The 12,269-nt window shown below is 38.1% G+C and overlaps 1 protein-coding gene across 1 annotated transcript; it reads right to left on the bottom strand.

Annotated features, from left to right (window-relative positions):
* Positions 1 to 68: 68 nt before the first annotated feature.
* Positions 69 to 2,651, bottom strand: LOC306880609 (insulin-like growth factor-binding protein 1). Its single transcript, XM_079434241.1, has 4 exons — positions 1,968 to 2,651; positions 1,256 to 1,413; positions 624 to 752; positions 69 to 392 (listed from the first exon to the last, which is right to left on the bottom strand). The coding sequence occupies exons 1-4, from the start codon at positions 2,341 to 2,343 to the stop codon at positions 267 to 269; spliced, it is 789 nt and encodes a 262-aa protein (XP_079290367.1). The 5' UTR covers positions 2,344 to 2,651; the 3' UTR covers positions 69 to 266.
* Between the last annotated feature and the right edge of the window lie 9,618 nt (positions 2,652 to 12,269).

Raw genomic sequence — 12,269 nt, 5'->3', positions numbered from 1 at the left:
ATGTAAAATACATATTCATTTTCTTTACAGAAAAATAAATATTTTTCTTTTTTTTTTTCTTCTTTTTTGGTGAGTTTAGGGAGTTTACCAATCAAAAACAGTGTACCTGAATTAAATACCACCACTAACAATAAATAAATACTAAGATATTTATAAAAAAATATAATGATACAAATCAGTGGTATAATATGTATGTGTGTGAGAGAGAGATCAGTGGTTGAACACTTCAGATCCCCCAGCATGTGTGTGTGTAAGTGTGAGACAGCTCAGTGGTTGAGTTCCTCGGGACACTCGGCATCTGCTGGCAGGTCACTTGATCCAGGAATCCTCTTCCCGTTCCAGGATGACACACACCAACACTTCCCCCTCTGACCATCCAGAGACGATTCACACTGTGGGGAGAACGAGACAGAGAGAGTGAGCGTGAGATGGGTTACTTCATTCTCTAGAAACACAAGCTTGCATGCACAGCCTAGTTCTCAGTGGAGTGTGGTTCTAACACTCGGCCATCACACGTATATCATCGTGTTGATGAATATCACACGTTAAGCTTTAGATACCTACAAACAAACTCTCAAGACGTTTCTGTAACACATACTTGCACACAAAACTCTTCTTCTTACCTGTTTGACTTTGTAGAGGCCGTGTTTGTCACAATTTGGAAGGTAGAATCTGGTCATTTTGTCTCCCAGTTTCTGCTGTGATTTAGTGATCTTGTCAAGGGCTGTCTGCAGTTCAATATGACAAGGACCCTAAAAAGATCAAATATAGGTATTTAGAAACATTTTTCAAATTAAATACAGTTTTTCAAAGAAATTCTAAAAACACAAACATTTATTTGATGGTTATTGCTAATATTTTAACAATTGTTTCAGTTGTTTAGGAAATTATTATTAACAGTTGTAATAATAATAAATTTCAACTACTTTTACAACAACTACTACTAATAATGATTATCGTTATAAATATAGTTTTATTTGTTATGATTTAATTATGATTTTTTTTATTTAATAATCCATTGTTATTATTATTTACAACCTCAAGAACATTTTTTTTTGTTTTTTGGCTATATATAGTCACTCTTAAATGCAATTGCTCTGAAATATGCATCAAATTATGCATCCCAAATCCCCATGCAGCATACGAAAAAAATCAAGAAACCTTCTACTGCCCTCTTGTGGCCGCACGGTGTAACAGAGTGTCATTTTACTAAGCCTTTATGCATATCCGTAAAATTGAGGCGCTTTAGACTCACCTGCTCCACGAGTTTCTTGCGTATTGCGTTGCCTTTGGCCTTCATGCTCTCTTTAGCAGTGATGACCCGCGGGTCGAAGGGCTTGCCGTGGCCGGGCACGAAGACCGCTGAGCTGCCTTCATTCACTGCAGTTGGCCCGTTGTGTGACTCCGGGTGATCTGAAAGAAAAGGCAAGGAGGGCATTATTGGCGAGGTCAGAGCGCATATTTTAACTTGGCGTCGCCCAAAAAAGGCGATCAGGATAGCTAGAATACGTAACCATGACAACGGAACGTCTCTCACGCGCTTTCCGCCCAGATTCTTTTGGCCGGTAAATGGTCAAAAAATCTTATCTTTTGTAGCCTATAATTTTCTTTATACATTTATATACCACAAAACTTAGGTGTTTTTTAAAGAAAGTTTTTTTTTTTTTTTTGCTAAATAGCTATAATTGACGTTTGCGCTACGAACCTCGACAGACTGCGCGCCCTTTTACATTTTATAGCTAATAAAGCAGATATTTATTTAGATGTGAAAATTTCTATTTTAGAGCTGAAATTCTGTTACAATAGTCGATCCTATTGTTCGCTATATTTATTCGCTGAAGATGCATGTCTAAACATCTAAAAGTATCAAGCGATGAAATCTCGCCAACAGTTGAATCAGCGAGATCTCATGATGCAATGCACTATTGGACGGACAGCTACGGTGCAGTCCTATTAAACGCTGGTACCTGGCGTGTTGTCGCTTTGGTTCTGATCAGGCTCGGGGGTCTCAGTGCACACCGCCTGTCCTCGGGTGAGCGCATGCAGGGGCCGGGCTTCTCCAGGTTTGGGCAAGCAGCGGAGCCCCGAGCCGCAGGGCGCAGTGTAGATCCCGCAAGAGTCGCCTCTCTTCAACGCGCAGGCGAGGCAGCAGCCGCAGCCCGGCTCTCGAAGCACCTCCTCACAGCCGGCATCCACCGCGGGACACTCGGCCAGCCGCTCCGGGGAGCACGGGGCGCAGCGAATAGGTTCCTGACCAACCACTGGAGAAGCCCGGAGCCCCGGCGCTGACAGGAGTGCGCTGAATGCTGCCACCCAGAAAAAGTTCAGAAGCAGTCTGTTCATCCCAAAGCAAGGCTCAGAATAAATAGATAAATAAATAAATATCAGTTGAATTGAGTTGAAATGAGGAGTTCCTCGCTGGCTTTGCGCTCGCCAAAATGACTAGCTCTCTCCGGGTCGCCTCGCGGTATTTATACGCGCACTGGGTCCCGCTGACACGCTCGTGTTTGACGCATTGGCAATATCAATGATTTCTTAAATGATCCCCCTCTGCTCCCATTGGCTGGTGGAGATCCAGTCCGAGGTGTTTCCTTGAACACAGCGCGTAAAATGCGTCACTGTTTGTGTCGGAACATAATGTGTATAATAGTGAAAACGTGCGCTTATAGGCTACCCCAAAGTATCATGTCGAAAATAACAATAATAAGGCGTCTTCTCCGTAGATTCAATCCAGCCAGTCGGTATTTGCAGGATAAATACCAACTGCAGTATTTATTAAGTGAAAATAATTTACCTTTACCTTATATGTATATATTTTTTGTCAAAATTCCTTATACATGAATGCAAATGCACTATAAGAAAACGTGATGGTCTTACTGAGCTAAAGCAGGCAGTAAAGTAATAATGAAGTTGAACTCATTTGAAGTATATTCCACAACCTCATTCTGGACCATGTTTCATTCATTCATTACAACAAAAAGTGGAAGTAGGCCTGTTTCTAACTCTTTCCAAAACGAATTTTCCATGCAGCTTTGATAGACTGGAGAGCACTCTATTCAGGTTCATGTTGTGGGTTTACTGAAGCTGAAGAATTATGTAATGCAATTTGTGATTAATTTGAACAAAGCTCCTCACTCATTAAGTTCCCTCTTGAAAACTCTTATACAACAAATTTCTAATGCCAAATTGTCGCGTCCCGTTCCTTTGGTCTGGGATTCATTTTGACGCGTTTATTTGGGGCAGACATGAGATGATAGACCGCGCGCTCCTACATCTCTGTGGCACCGCGTGCACCCGCATCGTGGTACGTGACCTCCCTCAGGTCAGGACGGGACGCCGTTTAGGACAGCTCGAGACCACCGCTATTGTCATTGCCCCTTTCCTTGAGATAATAATAGCCGCGCGGGAAAAAAGACATGGCCAGCTACACGTCTCCTCCTCTCCCTGACGCGCGTCGCGAGGCCTTTTGTCCTGGTTTCTCTATGGAGTTTATGAATGGGCTACAGGATGTAACACTCAGCTGGGGAGGGTGCTTTAATAAAGTGTCAACCGCGGGGCTCTCAAATGTCTCTGAGGGGAGTTTTGTGAGATCACATGATCCACGCAATTGTCTTTCGAAGTTGTATCATTTATTTTTCTTTATTTTATTTTTTCCAGCACGTGGAGAGTTTATCTGCGTGTCACGTGATAGAGATGTCCGTTCACGCGCGTGTGGAAGCTCGCTGACGGAGATAAAGATGCACGCGCGTCACACCGGTAACAGTACTCTACTCCTCTAACAAAAGCCTCAGGTATGAATGCCAAGAATTCATTTAGAATTAATAACCTGAAAGTGTACATGTTGCCAGACTATATAGGAGCTTATTAGAGTGTCAAAACATAGTTTTCTACAAAGCCTTCAGTTGTTATTAAGCCAGTAAAACCACATAAAAATAATACCTATTAACGAATAACAAATAAATACATATAGCATCTCCTTCACACACACACACAAAGTTTTTTTAAGTGAATTTTTAATTCAATTGTAAGGAAAACATTTTTTTTTTACAATACCACCCCCTCAGGTCACATCATGTTCTTTCTTTATCATGCAATAACCATGCAAACGTCTAAGTTTCTCATGTTGGTGGTCGCTAATGTCTATGAAGATAATTTTGCAGTCTACTTCTCAACGGTCAGACACTGATTTGGAAGTGCTTTATCACTAAGAACACATTTTTGGACATCTGAGGACATATTTTTGCTTAAGTGATTTTTTAAAAGTTTTTCAGATAAAAGAAAAAAACACATTTGCTCATCTGTGATGCAGCAATTTTTGGTACTCAATAATAATGCATTTTAAAATATAATTAATTCATGTGATGCAAAGCTGATTTTTCAGCATCATTAGGCTACTCCAGTCTTCAGGGTCACATGATCCTTCAGAAATCATTCTAATATGCTGATTTGCTGCTCAAGAAACATTTCTTATTATTATCGATGTTGAAAACAGTCGTCCCTGCTTAATATTCTTGCAGAAACAAAAACAAAAAGATGATAGAAAGTTAAATGAACAGTATTCATTTGAAATAGAAATCTCTTGTAACATTTCTTTACTGTCACTTTTGACAATTGCATTTAATGATTTTTGATAAAAGCAGACCAAGTTAAAAAAATAATAATAATTGTGATCTGAAAACTACTGTTTTGTAATGGCAACGTTAATGAAAATATTTTAAAAAAGCAACTTTTTATGATAAAATTTCAATGCGAGACCTTCCATATGAGTTATAAATATTTACACCCCTTTGTTAGTTTTAGTTTATTTTTTGTTCTTTATTAATCCTTACATCACCACCAGTAAACTTACTATATATTTGTTTTTGTTTGCTGACATTCCTAAATCTTTAAGAAAAAGATATGTCCAGCCGCTGGAAAGAGCTGGGGTTATGTATACAGTGTAACTTAAACAAGGCTGCACTTGTGCATGCCACTAAATAGCAAGTGGTGTTTCTGCCGTAGTACGACAGGTGTTAATTTTATTGTCCGGCAGAAGCCATGGGCATCTATGTTTCCATTCACGGTAGGGCTCCTATGTTTGTGTTTTCAGCTCAAATGAGACAAAACAAACCAGTCAGACATTTAGCTTCAAAAAATGTAACCCTCTTGAGGCAATGAAATCATGAAAACATCAGGTCCGTGTCCTTAAATAACCATCAGCATGCAGTACCCCCACTCCTCCCCCGACAAGCCCACCTTTATTAACAGCCTACTCAAATGACCTTGTTTTTCAGAATAAAAGAATGTGGAAGTGTGTTAAGCCTTGTGGGAGTGCAAGAACTGACAGAATATCCTCAGACTCTTGAATTTGGTTTTCCATGACAAGCTTAATGAAGTAAATCCGTTGTTAAAGACAGCCATTTAGCCATGTCTCGAGGATCACGGGATGCTGGTGTCACTTATGTTTTCATAACTTTGACATCAAAGAGTCTGAAAAAAAAAAAAAGTTATCAAAATAGTGTCATTTACGGTCAGGGCCAGAGCCACTTTGAAAGAGGGAGAAACAACATGCACACCCACAATGACATCAGCTGATCCAACATAAACAGCAGGACATATATGGTCATGTGCATTGCAAAAGCTCTCATGTTTAACTCCAAAAGAGCCATCAAAGAAGACAAAAACATTCAGAATGACACAGGAGAATTGTTGATTGAATAACAGAAGTGCAGATCACTCGCACAAACAAAAATGAACAAGCATTTGACTTTAAATCATGACCACTCTGAATTAAAAAAATCAGCACATAACAAATTATATATAGATTTATAACAAAGTAAAATATCAACTTCCATGCAACACTGTAAACCTGCAGCTTAAGAGTTTGTCACGCTATGACATATTGTTCATCTGTTAGTCGTACATCCTGACGTGTTACGAATTCGCAGGTCAGAGTTCACTAAACCTAAACTATGAAATGCGTAGAAATTCACCTGAGCTTGTGTTTGAGTCTCCCACTTTCACATACATGTAAATGAAAGTCAGTGTAACAAAAGTTTAGTGTGACCTAATGTTAGTGTCTTAAGCTTCATTTGCCACAGAGAGTCCAAATTATGATGCTTGGATGCAGCACTGACTTTTTTTCAGTCTTTGCCTTTGTAATGGCCATGATTCTCTTTTTTATTATCAAGGGATGAAAATTTAGCTGGTTCCCATGATGGCAGGTTAGCCCCTACTGGTAGATGTTGTAATTACAGCATCTTGACCCACACAACCTGCAATATATAATATATATAATATTGCTTACGTTTCATATGTATAGTATAGTAAATATAGTAGATTTGCTTTTCCATGTTTGTTGACTCACATCATAGCTCAGGATAGTCGCTAGTGAAGGGCTTGGGGTAGTCTGATTTATATCAGCCATTAAATGTTGTCATGACATCATGCCATTGTAGTCACATGACATGTATGGTTTGTGTGATTGGCTTAAAAAGTTATGTGGTCCCAAAAATCGAATTGCATACTTCCAGGAGGTCCTGGACTAGTAAAAGTCCAATTAGATGAATAAGTATGCTAATGGGAAGCTTTCTCCAGATGCAGACTTTAGTTGTCCAACCAGGGCTTGTTGGAAAAATGTTCCTGTAGTGATATTTCTGCTAAATATATTCTTGCATGTGACTTAATGTCCAGTGAGTGGTGTTAAAAGTGTGTTCAGTTTTACAACCCAAATTCCAGAAATGTTGGGACGGTTTTTTAAATTTGAATAAAATGAAAACTAAAAGAATTTAAAATCACATGAGCCAATATTTTATTCACAATAGAACATAGATAACATAACAAATGTTTAAACTGAGAAAGTTTTAAATTTTATGCTCAAAATGAGCTTATTTCTTAGGTCTTATTATTTAGGTCTCAAAATAGTTGGAATGGGGGCATGTTTACCATGGTGTAGCATCTCCTCTTCTTTTCAAAACAGTTTAAAGACATCTGGGCATCAAGGTTATGAGTTTCTGGAGTTTTGGTGTTGGAATTTGGTCCCATTCTGGCCTGATATAGGTTTCCAACTGCTGAAGAGTTTGTGGTCATCTTTGACGTATTTTTCGTTTAATGATGCACCAAATTTTCTCTATAGGTGAGAGATCTGGACTGCAGGCCAATTCAGCACCTGGACTCTTCTACTACGAAGCCATGCTGTTTTAATAGTTTCAGGATGTGGTTTTGCATTGTCCTGCTGAAATACACAAGGCCTTCCCTGAAATAGACGTCGTCTGGAGGCGAGCATATGTTGCACTAAAACCTTTATATATCTTTCAGCATTCATAGTGCCTTCCAAAACATGCAAGCTGCCCATATCGTATGCACTTATGCACCCCCCCATACCATCAGAGATGCTGGCCCTTGAACTGAACGCTGATAACACGCTGGAAAGTCTCCCACACGGCATCCGTGATTTCCAACAAGAATGTCAAATTTGGACTCGTCTGACCATAGAACACTTTTCCACTTTGAAACAGTCCATTTTAAATGAGCCTTGGCCCACAGGACACAACGGCACATCTGGACCATGTTCACATCTGGCTTCCATTTTGCATGATAGAGCTTTAGTTGGCATCTGCAGATGGCACGGCGGATTGTGTTTACTGACAGAGGTTTATGGAAGTATTCCTGGGCCCATTTAGGAATGTCAATGACAGAATCATGCTAACGAGTGATGCAGTGTCGTCTGAGGGCCCGAAGACCACAGGCATCCAACAAAGGTCTTCGGCCTTTTCCCTTACGCACAGAGATTTCTCCAGTTTCTCTGAATATTTTGATGATATTATGCACTGTAGAGGATGAGATTTGCAAAGCCTTTGCAATTTGACGTTGAATTTTTAAAGTATTCCACAATCTTTTTACGCACTCTTTCACAGATTGGAGAGTCTCTGCCCATCTTTACTTCTGAGAGACTCTGCCTTTCTAAGACATCCCTTTTATAGCTAATCATGTTACAGACCTGATGTCAATTAACTTCATTAGTTGCTAGATGTTCTCCCAGCTGAATCTTTTTAAAATTTCTTGCTTTTTCAGCCCTTTGTTGCCCCCGTGCCAACTTTTTTGAGACCTGTAGCAGGCATCAAATTTGAAATGAGCTCATTTAGTGGATAAAAGTGTAAAATTTCTTAGTTTAAACATTTGTTATGTTGTCTATATTCTATTGTGAATACAATATTGGCTCATGTGATTTGAAAGTCTTTTAGTTTTCATTTTATTCAAATTTAAAAAACGTCCCAACATTTACAGATTTTAGGTTGTATCCAAAGCAGATGAAGATGAATCTGACAACATTTTATTAAATTGGTTGTTGTACATAAAACGACAGTCTGGAAATTAAATGTCCAGTGAGTAATGCTAAAATCTTAATGTTCTATGGTGTTTAAAAATAATGCACCACCTACACTAAACCCTAATCTTAACCGGTAGTGTTAACAAAAGTAAATGTGAGATAAAAACTTATTTACTTAAAGGAATAGTACAAGGTTATTTAAGTTCCATCATCATTTACTCAGCATCATGCTGTTCCAAACTTGTATGAGTTACATTTTTTTCTGCTGAACACAAAAACAGTTGTCAGTAGACATTGCTTTCAATGGTATTTTTCCCCCTCAATGGCTACCGGAAACTGCTTGGTTACCAACATTCTTCAAATATATGTTGTGTTCAGCAGAACAAAAGAAAATCATACAGGTTTGGAATAACTTGAAGATGAGTAAATTATATATGTGACCCTGGAGCACAAAACCAGTCTTAAGTCGCAGGGGTATATTTGTAGCAATAGCCAACAATACATTGTATGGGTCATAATGATCCATTTTTCTTTTATGCCAAAAATCGTTAGGATATTAAGTAAAGATCATGTTCCATGAAGATATTTTGTAAATTTCCTACTGTAAATATATTAAAATTTAATTTTTTATTAGTAATATGCATTGTTAAGAACTTCATTTGGACAACTTTGCACCCTCAGATTCCAGATTTTCAAATAGTTGTATCTCGGCCAAATATTGTTCTATTCTAACAAACCATACATCAATGGAAAGATTACTTATCCAGCTTGCAGATGATGAATAAATCTCAATTTCGAAAAAAATTGACCTTTATGACTGGTTTTGTGGTCCAGGGTCACATATGGCTTTTTTTTTTCTTTTTTCTTTTTTTGGCATAGCAAACTTGCTCATGAGCTCACCTGGTTCTTGCTCTTGTCAGTTATGTGACTCCAACAGTTAAAATGCATTAGCTTTTCAAATCATAGTTTGCACTATGATAAAAGTGTCTTGAGATCATGACGTAGTAATGTGCAAGGAGCTGAGTGAAAATACATTTTTATTAATAAGTACTCTGCCCATTATCATAATTTGTGTAAAAATGAATAAAATTAGTTGTTTACAGCAACCACAGTGTTAATTTCAGTTGGAAACTGCAGTGAATTTTATGTACAGTACATTTGTATTTTTGGAGTTTTGCAAAAATGTAAATAGAGGCACTTTTGCCAATGATGTGTTTATCTCTTCAGTTACAGTGCATTACAATGGTATTTAAAAAAAGAAAAAGAAAGACGATACTGCAGATTGAGAATCAACAATTTTGTTTCACACGATTGTGTGACATGATAAACTGCACCTCTATCTGTTCTATATATAGCATTCCATGTTCACTCTACCGGAGAGGTTAAGTAAGGTAATGTGAGTGAAAACATTTTTCCCATTCCTTCTCCTTGAAAGCATGATTGTGGAATGTTCTTAAGGGTCAGGCATGGCCAAGGATGACAATCTAGTGCATCTTAAATCCTTCCAGATGTCTGTGCAACACACATATGAAGAGATCTATCAGTTTAGCATAGTACGTACCAGCCGAACTGAAATGTGAGATGAAAGAAGTGACACACATACACAAGCTCACGTGTACACACACACACACACAGTCCGTCACACACTCGCCACCTTTCACCCACCACTGCAAAAAATAGCTTATCTTACTTAGTATTTTTGTCTTGTTTCAGTATGTGGTTTTGCATTGTCCTGCTGAAATACACAAGGCCTTCCCTGAAATAGACGTCGTCTGGAGGGGAGCATATGTTGCACTAAAACCTTTATATATATTTCAGCATTCGTAGTGCCTTCCAAAACATGCAAGCTGCCCATATCGTATGCACTTATGCACCCCCCCCATACCATCAGAGATGCTGGCCCTTGAACTGAACGCTGATAACACGCTGGAAAGTCTCCCTCCTCTTTAGCCCGGAGGACACGGCATCCGTGATTTCCAACAAGAATGTCAAATTTGGACTCGTCTGACCATAGAACACTTTTCCACTTTGAAACAATCCATTTTAAATGAGCCTTGGCCCACAGGACACAACGGCACTTCTGGACCATGTTCACATCTGGCTTCCATTTTGCATGATAGAGCTTTAGTTGGCATCTGCAGATGGCACGGCGGATTGTGTTTACTGACAGAGGTTTATGGAAGTATTCCTGGGCCCATTTAGGAATGTCAATGACAGAATCATGCTAACGAGTGATGCAGTGTCTTCTGAGGGCCCGAAGACCACAGGCATCCAACAAAGGTCTTCGGCCTTGTCCCTTATGCACAGAGATTTCTCCAGTTTCTCTGAATCTTTTGATGATATTATGCACTGTAGAGGATGAGATTTGCAAAGCCTTTGCAATTTGACGTTGAATTTTTAAAGTATTCCACAATCTTTTTACGCACTCTTTCACAGATTGGAGAGTCTCTGCCCATCTTTACTTCTGAGAGACTCTGCCTTTCTAAGACATCCCTTTTATAGCTAATCATGTTACAGACCTGATGTCAATTAACTTCATTAGTTGCTAGATGTTCTCCCAGCTGAATCTTTTTAAAATTTCTTGCTTTTTCAGCCCTTTGTTGCCCCCGTGCCAACTTTTTTGAGACCTGTAGCAGGCATCAAATTTGAAATGAGCTCATTTAGTGGATAAAAGTGTAAAATTTCTTAGTTTAAACATTTGTTATGTTGTCTATATTCTATTGTGAATACAATATTGGCTCATGTGATTTGAAAGTCTTTAAGTTTTAATTTTATTCAAATTTAAAAAACGTCCCAACATTTACAGATTTTAGGTTGTATCCAAAGCAGATGAAGATGAATCTGACAACATTTTATTAAATTGGTTGTTGTACATAAAACGACAGTCTGGAAATTAAATGTCCAGTGAGTAATGCTAAAATCTTAATGTTCTATGGTGTTTAAAAATAATGCACCACCTACACTAAACCCTAATCTTAACCGGTAGTGTTAACAAAAGTAAATGTGAGATAAAAACTTATTTACTTAAAGGAATAGTACAAGGTTATTTAAGTTCCATCATCATTTACTCAGCATCATGCTGTTCCAAACTTGTATGAGTTACTTTTTTTTCTGCTGAACACAAAAACAGTTGTCAGTAGCCATTGCTTTCAATGGTATTTTTTCCCCTCAATGGCTACCGGAAACTGCTTGGTTACCAACATTCTTCAAATATATTTTGTATTCAGCAGAACAAAAGAAAATCATACAGGTTTGGAATAACTTGAAGATGAGTAAATTATATATGTGACCCTGGAGCACAAAACCAGTCTTAAGTCGCAGGGGTATATTTGTAGCAATAGCCAACAATACATTGTATGGGTCATAATGATCCATTTTTCTTTTATGCCACAAATCATTAGGATATTAAGTAAAGATCATGTTCCATGAAGATATTTTGTAAATTTCCTACTGTAAATATATTAAAATTTAATTTTTGATTAGTAATATGCATTGTTAAGAACTTCATTTGGACAACTTTGCACCCTCAGATTTCAGATTTTCAAATAGTTGTATCTCGGCCAAATATTGTTCTATTCTAACAAACCATACATCAATGGAAAGATTACTTATCCAGCTTTCAGATGATGAATAAATCTCAATTTCGAAAAAAATTGACCCTTATTGACCTTGGCTTTGTGGTCCAGGGTCACATATGGCATATATGGCTTTTTTTTCTTTCTTTTTTTTGGCATAGTAAACTTGCTCATGAGCTCACCTGGTTCTTGCTCTTGTCAGTTATGTGGCTCCAACAGTTAAAATGCATTAGCTTTTCAAATCATAGTTTGCACTATGATAAAAGTGTCTTGAGATCATGACATAGTAATGTGCAAACAGCTGAGTGAAAATAATTTTTTATTAATAAGTACTCTGCCCCATTATCATAATTTGTGTAAAATGAATACAATTAGTTGTTTACAGT

The sequence above is a fragment of the Barbus barbus genome (assembly GCF_936440315.1).
Source record: "Barbus barbus genome assembly, chromosome: 14".
Taxonomy (NCBI): domain Eukaryota; kingdom Metazoa; phylum Chordata; class Actinopteri; order Cypriniformes; family Cyprinidae; genus Barbus; species Barbus barbus.
The sequence above is the reverse complement of the archived record's forward strand: the minus strand, read 5'-3'. Positions and strand labels throughout refer to the sequence as shown.

Bases quoted from the DNA above. Each gene is read 5' to 3' on its own strand.
- LOC306880609 (XM_079434241.1), bottom strand. From the start codon at position 2,343: ATGAACAGACTGCTTCTGAACTTTTTCTGGGTGGCAGCATTCAGCGCA. The intron at 753-1,255 runs GTGAGTCTAAAG...TGATCTTTTTAG, and splicing joins GCAAGAAACTCGTGGAGCAG to GGTCCTTGTCATATTGAACT. The intron at 393-623 runs GTAAGAAGAAGA...TTCTCCCCACAG, and splicing joins GCCTCTACAAAGTCAAACAG to TGTGAATCGTCTCTGGATGG.